Source organism: Podarcis muralis, chromosome 7 (genome assembly GCF_964188315.1).
Source record: "Podarcis muralis chromosome 7, rPodMur119.hap1.1, whole genome shotgun sequence".
Taxonomy (NCBI): Eukaryota; Metazoa; Chordata; class Lepidosauria; order Squamata; family Lacertidae; genus Podarcis; species Podarcis muralis.
Window position 1 is genome coordinate 30,642,898 of NC_135661.1, and position 16,028 is coordinate 30,658,925.

The following is a 16,028-nucleotide window of genomic DNA, read 5'->3' on the forward strand; positions in this document are numbered from 1 at the left end:
AGCCTCCACTGTAAACAAGTTCCCTTGTATACAATTGTGAAAAATTATCAAGTTTGATATGAGCATTGTAGAGGGGGCAGGGAGCAACATGCATTGGTTTTTTCAAAAAATCAGTGCCTAATGCTTTACAGCACCCAGAGACACGGGAAATGGTGTCTTCCCTGCTTTATCCCAAAGGCATTTGGCCACTCAAAATTCATTACCGGCTACAACTTGAACAGCCACAGCTGTAAACAATTAGTGCACCAGTGTCAATGTGCACTAATTATAGGGTCTTTAATACAATTACAATGGACAAATAATTGCTCTCTACAACTCAAGTTTCTTTATGGAAAGATTTTAATATGTTTCAAAGCTCTTATTATATATGTTCCACAGTGAAGAAGAGGGTCAAACCCCTCCTCCTTTTACAATCTGCCTTACATGGGATGTTGGTACAGTAGACATACAAAAACCATTTCATTCTGCATTCAACAAAAAGGCACAACCTGAAGTCACAATGGCACCATGATGGCCAGGGGAATTGGGCAGCTGTTTCAATAACTGCCTGAGAAAAGGAGGCAGTTGGTAGCAGACAAATATGTTTTGTCTGCTACCAACCTTTAGCCTGCGAGATGACAGGAATTGCAGTTTGGCGACATCTGGTGAGCCAATGGTTCACCACCTGGTCTACACAGTTCTGTGTTGCAACGATATTTAAGAGAGAATCCAGCTGCTGTTAAACCTTTAAATAATTTTAATACGAAAGATTTAAGCACGTGCTTAAGTCTTCTGTTGAAATGAAAAGGGCTTTAAAGATCCTGACTTTGGTTGCATCACTCTCAATCACTCATGCTATTAGCAAATGTATGGCAGGGGGTGGGGAAAGACATCACTTGAGAGAAATATTTCCCAAGCACACGTTATTTCAAGCTTCATAGCATGCCAACCAAGATTTATCTAATTTTCAATGCAACAGATCATCCAGCAAGATACTGTATCATGGAACCATATTCTGATCAACAACCAACCCCTCTGGCTTTGGTTCAGTGAAACTGCAAGTGTTCCAGTACCCAAGCGGACATGACATGTAACTCACACATTACATCATGATCCTTTAACATTTAAACTAGTAGTTTTCAACATTTGGGGACCAACACATGCATTTGGGGACCAGTTTCTTAATTTTCTAACCTATCTGTACAGTGGTGGTGCTCCTGTTGCAATCTACCTTAGATCAGGCCCCAACATGCCAACTGAAGACCAATGCTTCAAAACCACGCTAACCGGGATTTGCTGTCCATTAGGATGCTGAAATGGCTTTAAAAACCCTAACGGCAAATTCTAGTTACCATCCTCGGGAGAAAGGGGAGGGGGAGCTTGCACATGGATGGGGAAATTCCATGGCTGTTCCAAATCCTTCAACCGTGGTTAAAGGATCATGAATGTCATGTTTATACAGCAGCCTCTGTATAAACATTGAATCTTACATATTCAAATCAAAATCTTGTATCCTGTGAACTATTTAGCCTGCACATGCAACTCTACTAACTTTGACAAAACCAGCAGGCTGCTTGCAACGCAGCTTTCCTCATTCCCTGCTGGGTTACGATGCATCCTGTTGCCACTGAAGTACGACGAGCATGCTGCCCACAGGTGCCAGTGGCATAGCAGTGTCCAAAGGAAAAATGAAGTCCAAGTGACAGGGAGTTAACCACAACTTCTCAGGCCTCTGCTATAAAAACGGTCTAAGAAAACCATTTCACTTAATTTTATTATACAGAACACAAGATCATCCTTTATATAAAAAAAATGTGTACAGGGGAAAAAAGTGTAAACTTTTCATCTATGCTTCTGCCAGGCACAGCACACTTTCCTTGACATACGCCAGATGATTTGCCTTTCACCAATTAATCTTCCTCATCAGAATCCAAAACTTTCCTTCTGTTGAACTAGGGGAGAAAACACAGTGTAGGTGAAAATAGCTTTGAGGCCAAGATCAAGAAGAGCTGCTTTTCCTCCAGCCAGAAGAATTCCCTGTTTGTGTTATGAGAACAAGAGCAAGCAGAGAGCTGCATGAAGCAAGGAAGCTCCCAGGTTCTTTGCCAGCTGCATATCTCGCACCTGCCCAGCCTAAAAGTCGATACCAAAGTCTTTGCTCATTGCCTTGCTGCATTGCTAGATGTATTTTCAAGATGCATGTAAGCAAATCTATTACAATAGTATAGTCTTTACGTCAAGGGATAGGGGCCAGCTTGTAGGCTACATCCTCCCACCGGCAGCTTTATCTCATGGACTGATTAAAGCCAGCTTGTAGGCTACATTCTCCCACCGGCAGCTTTATCTCATGGACTGATTAAAGCACTCTCAAAAGAACAAACTGGAGGATATTTTGTCTCTCATCTTAGAGTGAAGCACTACAGCACTAAGCTCGGTGATGAAGTCACCTGCCTACTCTTTCCAAGAGTTCAAGGCTGCATTTCTGGCCACTCCAACCCCACCAAACTGTAAGCAGTAGCCATATACAGTTTTTCTGCTCTGTATAAGCTGTCAGCTTCATACAGGAAGAAGCATGCAGATGTAGTAAACCTTTCACAAAAAATACTGGCTATGCTGTGATCCAGTTTTTAAGATGCCCTACCTTTACTGTTGTTTTCTTGTCAGTTTGCTGACTCACTTTTTCAAGTATTTCTATCAACCCTTGTTCAGTTACCTAGGAAGTTAAAAAAAACAGTCTCATGTAGCAGATACTCATTTGGTGGGAATCGCACATTTCCTCCTCACCTCCCTCTGGGGGCAGAAGGACACACCCTATACAAGCAACTTAAACACTACACACAGGTAACACTTTCATCCAGAGCATCATGACAGTGGAAGGACAAAACCAAACAGCAAAGACCACCACCACAGCATCATTAACAGGTAATCTGCTATCCCCCATGTCACATAAAACGATTCATCGACTTTTTATAAAAGACTAAAAAAAAGCGATTTGGAAACAAGTGTGAATAGGCTAGAGAATTAGCCAATAATAGTACAACTTTTCAAAGCTTATAAATCAATGTTTTGCTGGATGTGTAAGAATTATCTTGCCAAATGAGACAGATCCATCTAATTTGGCATTCTGTTTTCAGGCAACAGCAAACTCAGTCCAGCAGAATAACCAGTGTTTGCTTTCTACTAGCAAACCACAAGGTGAAGCCATGGTTGTTTGTAGCCTTCCTAACCATGGTTTGTTATCACTGTGGTTTAGCATGATATCCAAACCCTTGCTTGACCATCATTTTGTCGGGCAACAAAGACACAAAGCAGGAACAGGTGGAAAACAAGCCAAATGTCAGAGAAACAAGCAGCAACTTGTTTGCTAGTCTGTGAGGCGATTCATGGTGCGTTCAGTAAACTGGTTAAATCAAAACCATGGTTTTGTGTGATGCACAAAGCCTGCCTGCCTTTGAACAGTTATTTATAAATCTGTATTTCATGGAAGTTATTTCCTATATTTGATTCATCAAGAAGTCATGACAGAGATTCCACTTACCTTCCCACCTAACTGTCCAAACCTGCCCATCTGTATGAGGTAATTCTCCACCGCTTTTGCCTTTTCTGGTTTCACAAGCGCTAAATTACTTACTGAAAAAGGAAAACAGATATTTTGCATTTATTTTTTTTTAAAACACCAGATTACTAAAGTAAGGCAAGACTTATTATTCATAGTACTGCAAAAGGCCTTGAACTGTTATTTTAAGATGGATTACTGATCTATGCCTGGTCTTATGAAAAAGGAAAACTGTATTTTAAGGAACTCTGTATACTGCTTTGTTCAGACATGGCTTATTAGGATCTTTACATTTCCCTCCTGCTTTCTGATTGTTCCATTCCACTCAACTTTTAGACTGGGGGGAAAGTCCAGAGTAATGCCTTCAGACTGCAGTGCTTCAGCGTCCAGGATCAACTGACAAGAGCTACAGATATGTGCAAAGGGGAACAGTCAACCATCCGCTTGAGGTCAACTCCAGTCCATAGTCCTAGCTTAGCACCCACCAATACATTTAGGAATACCACTACAGTATTCTGCAGAAGCAGCTTTTAACTCAGCAGTCCTCACTAATGACCATTCTAGAATAATTAACTATATATCAACAATAAGTTCAGAAAGTAGTATCCAGTGGCGTCTCCTCTGCATCCTCCTTAGAACACAAAAAGCAAACGTAGTGAGAATTGAAACCTACTCTCCACATTAGTGTGCCTAGCACTGGACCCAAAACACTGTATTATTTTCCTTTAGTAAAGTTAAGTATGTGCAATCTAAGTAAGATGGACTCAGAGAAAGGTTTTAGAAGTTGGTCAGAATACGTCATGGATGCTTACATCTGGCACGAGCTGCCTGATCCAAAAGCTGAGCCAAAATGTTATTCCTCATTTCTGATTCCCTGTAATATAAAAATTATGCAGTTAAATTACAGCTTCAGAAGATGTGCAGTGCATTGCAAGAAAGTAAAACACACTGACCATTTTGTACAACCGGAAGTTTCATATTTAGACATTGCTAGTACTCCATTATATTTAAATCATTTAAACTACTATCCTTATGGAATTTACTGTGGAATTTGAGCACAAATTCATTTATTATTATCTGGGAAAGAGAATCCAACTATGGAAACTTGAAACACATTCAGTTTAGAGGCAGATCACAAGTTATTCATGGCTCAGTACCAAACCCCTACAAAGGTTAAACTCTCACTTGTTTAACAGTGGGCTCTTGATGCAGGAAGATTACACACCCATTTAGAAGAGTATGTGCATTGTAAAGATCTAATAAAGACAAAAAGGATAGGAACCTTATTTAAGGAGAATGACAAAAAGGGGGGAAACTCTACTGGTCCCAATGTTCTGTGTCTCTTCTGTTTCTGTCTCTATATCACACTTAATTTAATAATAAATGCAAACATGGCAGCCCATACCTCTGTTGCTGTTTATTTGTTTCACCTTCATTTTTCCTATAAATTTATTTTTATTATTATATTAAAAGTTAATTTTATCCCACCATCACACCTGCAGAGACATGAATCTGGATGACTCCCAGTAGATGTATCTCACAACATGCTTCCAGTCATGCGGTTATACTGATTACAGGATACAATCATACTAGCAAAAAAACAATCCTAAGATGTGAAGGGGTGCCTTCTCCCCGCTACTGTACACGACGTAATAAAGGGTTATCAGTCTACTGAAAATGTGGCTTTTGTTTTCATCCCCTCTGTTACCTCTGTTTTGCTTCTTGCTGTGCGATGTCACTGGAAGGATCCTGAAATGTTAGAAATAAGAACCTGTTTAGCAGTAAAGCATAGCACTACTGAGGAAGTACTAACTAACTAACTAACTAACTAGCGGTAAAGTACACATATAAGGCCAGGACTGTTCTCATACAGAAAGACTCATAAATGCACAACTATTACTGCTCCCAGGTAGGGAGAAGGCACTAGATCCTAAATGATGAGAGTCAACTTTTGAGGGTGTTGAAGTACGCAACCTTCAGGTAATATAGAATCTACCAATCAAGATGGGAAAGTAGCTATTCTTCAGCCCCACAGATGGACAAGTTACTTAATACATGCCTGCAAACTGTGGTAAGAATTGCCTGTGGGTCACCAGGCAAGAAAACTTCAAAGAAGTTTCTTTTTTTCCTTTGATGCCACAAATGGGCATATAAGAACAGCTGAGCTGGCAAAAGAGATGTTGTGTACCAGTAATGTTTTCGCAAAGGCTTGCTCTAGATTCCTAGTCAATGACTAGATTTGACAGGCCCACCTTGGTGGATGACTGACAAGTGCTTTCTACCCAAGCCCCTTCTCCAGGTTGGCAACTGGGTGTGGGGCAGTGGAGCAAAGTCATTTAAGAACCTTCCAAGAGCTGCATTTGGTGCTGGGACTGACAATCACTGAGCGCTATTTCCAGACAGTGACCAAATCACAGAACCCCTGCTCCCTCCCACTCAGAGCCAGTGTGGCATAACCAATGTCAGAATACAACCATGGAGACACAGGTTCAAATCCCCCCTCAGCTGGGCCACCTTGGGCCTAACCTACCTCTCCCATGGTGGTTACACAGATAAAGATGTTTTTTTTTCGGGGGGGGGGGGGAGACTTAGGGTTGACAACAATCATGCACAAAAGCCCACATAGGGTAAACACAAAAAAACCAAACCAGACAGCACCATCATTCCTTGTTTTCTCTCTTTCAACTGGTTAACTTCATTCATTTTTTAAAAAGGGAGATGTTTGTGTTAATATTAGATGTAAGCTGCTTTGGGGGTTTTTTTGCTGGAAAAAAAAGAAGTGGAAACCCTGAAAATAAAGAGATATGCTGCCATCCCTGTATATACACTTTCGTGAGCGTACTCAATGGGTTTCCTGAGTAGATATGTAGCATTGGAAATAATCCCAACACGTGTGTGTGTGTATATATATATACAGACGTGCATAAAACACAAAACACGGGTCTCTTCCTCTGACTTCTCCCAGGGTGGTCTCTGCGCCCCTCCCGCCTTGCCTCCCACGCCTGAGGTGGCCCTGAGCCCGCAGTGAGGACTAGCGCCATGCAATTAAAACCGAAGGCCCAGGCCCGCCCTTCCCCTGGCCGGCCAGCCAGAGGGGCCTCGCCTGTGCGAAGCGCCGAAGGCGACGTCCGCCCGCGTGTGAGGGGACGGTCCAGGCCCGGCGCCCTCCGCTCCGCTCACCCCGTGCTTGGCTTGCAGCTCGGCCATCCTCTGCTTGCGCAGCGCCTCCAGCTCCTCGTCCGCCATGGCTAGAGACAACGAGACGTCGGTGACGCGCGACGTGGGCGGGGCCGCTTCTCTCTTCAATCTCTCCCGTTCGCGTCAGTGCGCCGGCGCAAGAGTAGGCGAGGCCAACGCAATCACGCACCGAGAGGAGGAATTCTAGTACAGGCAGCGGAAGCCGAGCGCCGAACAGACCAAAGGAAGAGCCCATCAATAGAATCAGACCACGAGGGTTTTCACGAGGAATCTTTCGCCCACGACCCTGAGAGTAAGGGTCTCGCGCTCTACCAGCTGAGCTTAAGAGAGAGAGAGAAAGTTGGTATAAGCCTGCTTGCTTACAGAGCCTACTCAGAAGTTACCGTAAGCGCCCACTGAGTCCAATAAGATGTAGCTCTGCCAATACTGTCATGAAATTCTGCTCACTATTGATCCAGAGCAGAACTCCGACATATAGTTAGCAGAGTAAAAACTTAAACACGTTGCAAGATTCTCCCAAAACAGACCATAGGTCTGTGGTACCTCGGGTTACAGACGCTTCAGGTTACATACACTTCAGGTTACAGAGTCCGCTAACCCAGAAATAGTACCTTGGGTTAAGAACTTTGCTTCAGGATGAGAACAGAAATCGTGCTCCGGCTGCGCGGCGGCAGCGGGAGGCCCTATTAGCTAAAATGGTGTCTCAGGCTAAGAGCAGTTTCAGGTTAAGAACAGACCTCTGGAACGAATTAAGTTCTTAACCCGCGGTACCACTGTATTTCATCCAGCAGAGCTTTACTGCTACTGAAGGCTACGAGCGATCGCCAAAGAAGGAGAAGAATGGTCACAAATCCAATACATTCAGGATTGGCACTGTCCATAAGAAATCCAGGTGCAGCAGACTTGACTTTAACTTACAATATCTTATAATAAGACTAAACCTTAACAACTAAGCATACTATGTATTGAACACCACACCAAAAGGAGAGAAAGACAGAAAGAGAAAAGTGAAACCCAGGCTCCTCCTGGCCTATTATTATCATCCGCATGACCTTGACAGAAAGAGATAAGAGAATCAGTTTAAGCCAGCTGTACTCAGCTTCTCTGAAGGTATAACCCAAACATCATGAACCTTCTGCTTGTTCCTTTTCACACAGAAACTTCCTGAACCCTCTTGAATTAATTAGAATAGGGAAGACCTCTACATATCAGATCAATACTTTCTGTACAAAAAAATGCAAACTGCAAATATACATGTCGTAAAATCATAGAATCGAAGAGTTAGATGGGACCCCTAAGGATCATTTAGTCTAAACCCCTGCAGGAACCACCAGATCAATAATCCCTGGCAGATGGGCATACAACCTCTTGCTTAAAAACCTCCAGTGAAGGAAGGAGGGAAATGCCAAGAGCTTGAGTTGCAACAGCAGGGGGATGTAGAGAAAATGTATAAATGTATGTAAGTTTTATACAGATTTGTGTCCTATTATTAGCTCTCCTTTTTATTGATGAACTTCCTCTTTTTTTGGAGCTGTGAAAGTGCACAGACCCCTTGTGTAGTTAAGCCCTTAAGACTGATAGGACAAGCACATTTCATGTTGGAGGCCTTTTGCCTTTGGATGTCAGTTGTCGGGGATCCAGAAAGAGGGGAAGAGTGCTCTTGCGCTCGAGTCCTGCTTATGGGCTTTCCATAGTGGCCGTCTGATTGGCCACTAGGAGGAGAGGATGCTGGACTAGTTGAGCTCCCTTCAGCCAAATGCAGCTTCAGGTTTTTTCTTATGTTCATTCATTGCCGCTAAGGATTCAGCGTTTCCCATACTTGGATCTCCTGCTGTTTTTTTGGACTAAAACTCCCATCATCCCTAGCTAGCAGGACTAGTGGTAAGGGATGATGGCAACTGTAGTCCAAAGACTGATGAATACCCACGTTTGGGAAACACTGGATTAGGCTTTCTATGGCTAGGATCCACAATGGCTATGTTCTAAAAGACGCCTGCTTCTTGGGAGAAAAGCAATGACAAACCTAGACAGCATCTTAAAAAGCAGAGACATCACCTTGCCAACAGAGGTCCGTATATTAAAAGCTATGGTTTTCCTAGAAGTGATGTATGGAAGTGAGAGCTGGACCAGAAATAAGGCTGATTGCTGAAGAATTGATGCTTTTGAATTATGATGCTGGAGGAGATGGGCCCCTTCTGGCCTGATCCAGCTGGCTCTTCTTATGTTCTGAAACTGCAGAGCGGACAAGATGCAGCTCTGTGTGAATATAGACCACTGGTCATGCTGGCTGGAGCTGTCGGCAACTGGGGTCCTGCAACACCTGGAGGGCCACAGCTCCCCCACCTGTGCTTTAGGCCAAGGTGGCAGAACTTGGGAAAAGTAAGCTGCAGAGAGACTCTCCTAAGGCCCCACTTCACCCTCAGCCTTTGCTAAAGCGAGTCAGTCACTTGGAGCTCTCCATGGTGCTGGAGGAGACTCTTGAGAATCCCATGGACTGCAAGAAGATCAAACGCATCCATTCTTAAGGAAATCAGCCCTGAGTGCTCACTGGAAGGACAGATCCTGAAGCTGAGGCTCCAGCACTTTGGCCACCTGATGCTGGGAAAGATTGAGGGCACTGGGAGAAGGGGATGACAGAGGACGAGATGGTTGGATAGTGTCTTCGAAGCTACCAGCATGAGTTTGACCAAACTGCGGGAGGCAGTGGGAGACTGCAGTGCCTGGCGTGCCATGGGGTTACGAAGAGTCGGACACGACTAAAAGACTAAACAGCAGCCTCCACTGTCAGAGTCAGCATGCATCTGAACACCAGTTGGTGGAAACCCCTGGAGGGGAGAGTGGCTGTTGTGCTCTGGTCCTGTTTGCAGACCTGGATGTTGCATTAGATGGGCAGGTTAGGTTAAGAGATGGTTACTGGTCAGTAGTCATTAGTCATGAGGGTGGCATTAAATGCTTCTGAATATGAGTTGCTGGAAGCCACAGGAGGGGGAAGTGCTCTTGTTCTTGGATCCTGCTTTCATGTTTCCCGCAGGCATCTGGTTGGCCACTGTGAGAACTGGATGCTGGACTGGATGGGCCCTTTTTGGCCTGATCTAACTTCAGGGCTCTTTTTGTGTTCTTAAAAGGTTGGGGAGGGGTGGATAAACAAGAGCACAATCTTATCGCCAGCAGAGGGAGCCCTCGCTCTACCAAAATCATTATTTTGCTGTCTGGTACAGGCTGGAGCAAAGGCAAGAGCTGGGAGTTTTCTGCTGCACAGCAGTTCTGTCCTCCCAGATGAAGCTTTAATCTGTAGCGTACATCTTTGCTGCTGTAAATTCATGCTCCATTATGCCACCATATGCTTTGATTCTCCTTGAAAATGCCGCAGTAATCTGAGTGTTTCGTTCCAGAATTGTGGCTCAGTGTGTCTTCCTTGGCATTTGGGTTTTTTTCTTCTTCTTTCTTACAGACTTTATTTCTTTATTTAAAAGATTGCGTCTAAACAAGTTTGACTTGAGTGAGCCTATTAGCTGGGAGCCTCTGAAGGACATCACTTTTAATGTCACAAGAAGGTCAACACCAATGAAGAACTGCGAGACGGATTTTGGGAGACAGATGTCACAGGAGAAGAGCCCCTGCTGGATCAGACCGACAGTCCATCTTCTCCAGCAGTCTCTTTCCCAGCCATGGCTGGCAGATGCCTCCAGGAAGCATCAAACAAGCAGGACACAGACTCAGCAGCCCTTCAGCCATTGCTGAAGGGCTCAGAAAAAAGGCTACTTCCTGCCTGAACTCTGAAGCCTAGAGAGCTGCATCCAGTCTGTATACGGACAATACGTAACTTGATGAACTCAGCACAGAGCAGCTTTCAGACTTACCCTATCATGCTCCCAGTTTTTGACATTCAGAGGTATAGTGGTCCTGGAAATGGAGGCTCCATATAACTATCTTGGCCGACACCTTGACAGGCTTCCTCATTCAGTATCAGTATCATCATATTCATATACCATTTAATATGCAAAATCCCTAACCAGTTTACATAAAGCACAGGAAGATAATTTGAAAAAGAAAAGTGTACATACAACATTTAAAACCAAACAACAACAACAAAATACGTCAGTACAAACAGAGGAGTCATCAATAAAACATACAGTTAAATATCAATAAATAATAAAACAGAACGTGATGGATTTCATGAGCCGGGAATGCCTGCTTAAGTAGGCGGGACTTTAAAGCTTGTCACTGTTTCTGCCTTATGAACTGCACATGACCACTGGCCATGTTGACTGGGGCAGAGGTGAGCCTAGCAATAGCTGGGCTTCCCATCCCTGCTTTAAAAGATAAACCCAGCAACAGGATTTTGGGGGTTCTCAGACAAGGCTTCCTCTATGGACCCTTGGAAGTGATCCAATATGCACATATCTGGGGATTGGGAAAGGGAAGGCTCAGCTGTGTTTGAGGGGACAGTGCACAGTTAACCCACTGTGCTTGAATGCAGCACACTGAGTATTGGATGAGTGTCTGAGTATCTTCTCTCAAGTTCCCACGTGCTACCAGTCCTGAAAGCTCTGTACTGCTAGCCAGTGAGCGACCAGGTCCAATTCAAGGTGTTATCACTTGCGGACCCAAGAACTTAACAGCTTGAGACCCAAGAACTTAAAGAGTGCCTCCCCAAGTATCAACCATCTCAGGCCCTACAACTAGCAGGTTGACTCTGGGTGCTGACCCACAAGTGAGACTTCTCAGTGGTGGCTTCCTTTTGAGGATTGCCTTCCCCAATGAGGTGTGTGTGGCCCCCTCTTTACTCGCCTTCAGGAGGAATTTAAAAATGTTACACCCCGGCATCGAATGACTGAAAGATGCTGCTCTCCATCATCTAGAAATTATCAGCTGCAAGAATACATGACTGTTTTGTGTGCTTTAGATGTTCTCAATGATTTCAGGTGTCTTTAACTGTTTTTGAAAGTTTCACATAACCTGTTGCTTTCCCTTTAGTTATATTGTTTTGTGTTTTTAGCTCTGGGCTGCTCTGAGAGGAAGGGCAGGATAGAAAACTAATATTGATAATAATATCATGATGATGATATTATTATTATTATTATTATTATTATTATTATTATTATTATTATCAACAACTACAACAACTGCAACAGAGATATGCCTTGACAAGCTAGATTCAGACAACTGGGATCCCTGCAGCAACCAATTACAAGCTCACCATATGCCTCCTGCAACTGTACGAAATGCTGGTCATCTGTGGCCTCCGACCTTGCCGCTAAGCCCAGCATTACCACCTCTCAACAGATGCTTGGAAATCTGGAGTAGGGGGGAGCAAAGAGGTGGCCAGGCCAGACTTAATCATGCGTTCAGAGGCTGGGGATCAACGCCTCCCCATGCTATTACAGACACCATGCAGAGCGTGCTCTTAAGTGGCTCTGGTATGACTCCTGATCATCTCCCAAAGCATCCATGGCAGACAGGATGCAGGATATGGGGCTATGGACAGAAACAGAGAAAGGGATGCACACAACCAATGCTTTCTGCTGCTTCCCAGATAAGTGTGTGCTGCTGAATTGCTCTTGCTTGCAAACACCCAGACAGAATTACAGATTTAGAGCAGCCGCTTCATCTTTGAATGAAAGCCAAGCTGCTTTATCCCATAGTTTAGCTCCTTCTCCGTCACCGTAGGAGTGCTCATCAAGAGCAGCTTGTGTTTAATATCTTGGAAACACATGTGGGTCAGCGAGACATATGTACCGAGCGTCGCCAGCACATATATGGGAGCTGTCAACCATCAAGGATTCAAGTTAATCATCATAGTGTTCAGCATTTATACAGCATTTTTCCTCCTCTCATCTCCCCCCCCCCCCTATTCAAAGCACTTTGCCTCAGTACTTTTTAGTCATCCTTGCTGCAACAGTTCTGGAAGGATGAACTAAACATACTGTTATGGATTTGTGGGTTCTGTTGTTGTTTAGTTGTTTAGTCGTGTCCGACTCTTCGTGACCCCATGGACCAAAGCACGTCAGGCACTTCTGTCTTCCACTGCCTCCCGCAGTGGGTTCTAGACACGCCTAAATTCTTGGAACCAGTAACAAGAAGCTTTGGGGGTGCTGATGCTGTGAACCCCTTCATTGTAGGCTCAGGTTGTATATATGTGTAAATAAACCATATCAATCTGTTGTCCCTCATATCCAATAGGAAACACAGACTCTGGGTAAGTGCCTGGAACACCTGGAATCTTGCACCACTTAAGAGATTCAGGTGGCATGCAATAATACAATCTCACTTGTATTTTACAAATGAGAACATAAGGAGAGTCTACTGGATCAGGTCAATGGCCCATCTAGTCCAGCATCCTGTTCTCACAGTGGCCGAGTAGATGCCCCTGCAGAAGGAAGCCCACAAGTAGGGGTCTGTTGTTCTGCACAAGCAGGATTTGAGCACAAGCAGGATTTGAGCACTCTCATCCTGGTGGTTTCCAGCAACTGTTTTTCAGAAGCATTGCTGCCTCGGGCCATGAAGGCATAGCCATCATGGCTAGTAGCTGCCGCTATCCTCATTTTCCTTCGTGAATTTGTCTACTCTTTTAAAGCCATCTAGGTTGGTGACCATTACTGTTCCATAGCTTAACTGTTTCTGCCATATGCTGAAGACACGTTTTTGTAATATTTGTTGTTCTTTGAGTTGTCTATTCACACACACACACACACACACACACACACACACACACACACACACTTATGTTTGTAATTAGGGTAAGCATACAGATATATTTGCAAATATTGTGCAGATTTGTGTGATGAGTTTATGTCTCAAGTCTTTTAAGTACCCAGCAGTGTACCTGCCAGGGGACATCCCCCCCTCCCAAATGCCAAACCTGCAGTCAGCCCTAGCTGGGAGTCCAGATCACCTGCTACTACCAATCATTCTTACCTGTAGATCTCGGAGATGTGATTGCAGTGCCTTCTGCAGTCAAAGTACATCCTCCAGCACTGAGATATGGCCCCCACCCCACCCCAAATTAGCATCCCTCCCAATTGGCTTCAAGCCTGGGAAAATGTGTACTTCAAAAGACAATAAAGACCAGTAAATTGGCTCAAACAGTTATGTCACCCATTTGAAAATACTTGGGTTCCTAACTTCCAAATAAGAGATGTTAAGTTCCATTAAAATATCAGCAGGTGTTTTCATTGCTCTGGAGCTGCTTTGATTCCAGACTTAAAATACTTCCAGAACTGAGCTCTGTTTTGACTTTGAGTGTCTAGTAAAGAATTGGTTCTTCTGGGTAGAATCTACAAGGGACCTACAACTAATTAGAAACGCCAAATTTCCCCCTCGGTACCCACTCTTGAAAGCGGAGCATTTTAGAGCTAGTTATCTGACAAAATGCTCACCAGTTTCCTTATGAACTGCCTTTATTGAGCTGTGTTTCCAAGTGATGCCCATTGCAGTATTGAATGGCTGCTACAACATGGTCCCATACTCAGACAGGTTGTGGTCAACCTCAGGTGGAAGACATCACTTATTATCCGTTGGCATGCCCCTTATATAGAGGCCCAAGAGACTGCTTTCTGAAACCTTTGTTCATGCAAGCAAGCAAGAAAGCAGGCACACCCTGGCAGAAATGGCCCGGTTTCTTTTGAGTGACAATAATAGATTTGCACAGGCCTTTTTTTTTTCAGCTGGCGCTCACTGGAACTCAGTTCCAGCACCTCTCAGGTGGGCACCATTGACACATGTTCTGGTACCTCTTTTTCTAGAAAAATAGCACTGGATTTATAACACACAGAGTGGCCCTCTATGCATCAACTGCAAAAAGAAAGAAAAGAAAAGGGAAATCAGGAAAAAGGAGTTAGATAAAATTGCTATAAATTGCTGCGGTGATTTGGAGGTTTAATCTGTGATCAAGCTGAATTTGAGTTTGTTGTTGTCTCTGGTAACTTACATCATGGATAATGGCAAATTGGATTTTTTAAGGGCAAAATAATGTTAGAATTGGAGCTGTCAGAGATGCATAAAGGAAACTGTTTTAATGCTCAGTAACTCTGCAATGCATTTTTTTATATTATGGATTTTTATGCTCTGTATTTTTTTATTAATACTGTTGCCTGATACTTGTTTGTCATGGCATTTGGCTAGAACAGGAAACATAAGAATGTGAACCTGACATAAAATACAGGCTGCATAGTGCAGCGCTGATACCTTTGGGTTATGGGTGGTCCCCTATTGTTCACTAAACTTAGATCTTTGCAGTGATAGGCACTGTGTCACTTGGGGTGACGTACATGCTAATTCCCATCGGAAATATAAAAGTGCCTTCCCAAATTAGCACACCCTCTAATGGCTTCTTCTGCCACCCAGTCTGGATAGTCGCTTTGACAAGCCTCAACTTCAAGAGGAAGACTTGAAACACGTCCAAGTGTAATTTGCAAGGGTGCTGGAAATCCAGGAGCATGGCAGTCTGACATAAAAGGTGTTTTCGTCAATCACGCAGGTAAAAATGAAGCACTGGAATACATACAATCTAGATGTTGCCAAGCTTATTATTTCAAGGGGAGTGTTCATTCTCCCATTCGGTTCCACTGGGCAATAGAAACGGACTGCAGGGATTTTCTATCAGCGCTCTCTCTCTCTCTCTCTCTCTCTCTCTCTCTCTCTCTCTCTCTCTCTCTCTCCCCTCTTCCTTGAGCTGTCCCCATTCCAGCTGGTATTACAAGAACATGGCAATCTTCATTTTTCTTCCTCTCTCACAGCCCCCTTTCCCAGTGGCGTAGCGTGGGGGGTGCAGGGGGGGGGGCCTGGCCGCACCGGGCGCAACATCTGGGGGGGGCGCTCGCACTCGCAGCTCTCTGCCCCTACCTGGCTCACTCACTCAGAGTGAGAGTTAGGGGGCGCAAATTACTTGCCTTGCCCCGGGTGCTGACAACCCACGCTACGCCACTGCCCTTTCCCGTTTGTGTCTTGTCTTTTCGATTAGGACAAGGGACTATAAAATATATTTGTTAAGCAGCTGCAAGAAGATTATTCTGGAGAAAAGGTGAGAAGCGGCAACATAATAGAAGTTTACAAAATTATGTGTGGCATGGAGAAAGTGGATGGAGAAGAGGTTTTTCTTATAGCGCTGGAACTCGTGGACATCCAATAAAGCTGAATGTCGGAAGATTCAAAACAGACAAAAGAAAGCACTTCTTCAGACAGCGCAGTGTTAAACTATGGAACTCCCTCCCACTGGAGGCAGTGATGGCCACCAACTTGGATGGCTTTAAAAGAGGAGAGTGCTGTCAATGGCTACTAGTTGGTCACCCTAGTG

At 44.2% G+C, this 16,028-nt stretch overlaps 1 protein-coding gene across 1 annotated transcript; it reads right to left on the reverse strand.

Annotated features, from left to right (window-relative positions):
* Positions 1-321: 321 nt before the first annotated feature.
* On the reverse strand, positions 322-6,864 carry PDCD5 (programmed cell death 5). Its single transcript, XM_028740331.2, has 6 exons — positions 6,716-6,864; positions 5,244-5,284; positions 4,348-4,409; positions 3,518-3,609; positions 2,621-2,692; positions 322-1,931 (listed from the first exon to the last, which is right to left on the reverse strand). Exons 1-6 carry the CDS (start codon positions 6,779-6,781, stop codon positions 1,890-1,892), a joined length of 375 nt encoding a protein of 124 aa, XP_028596164.1. The 5' UTR covers positions 6,782-6,864; the 3' UTR covers positions 322-1,889.
* Between the last annotated feature and the right edge of the window lie 9,164 nt (positions 6,865-16,028).

Bases quoted from the DNA above. Each gene is read 5' to 3' on its own strand.
- PDCD5 (XM_028740331.2), bottom strand. From the start codon at position 6,781: ATGGCGGACGAGGAGCTGGAGGCGCTGCGCAAGCAGAGGATGGCCGAG. The intron at 5,285-6,715 runs GTGAGCGGAGCG...CTAACATTTCAG, and splicing joins AGCTGCAAGCCAAGCACGGG to GATCCTTCCAGTGACATCGC. The intron at 1,932-2,620 runs GTAGGGCATCTT...TTTCTCCCCTAG, and splicing joins ACAAGAAAACAACAGTAAAG to TTCAACAGAAGGAAAGTTTT.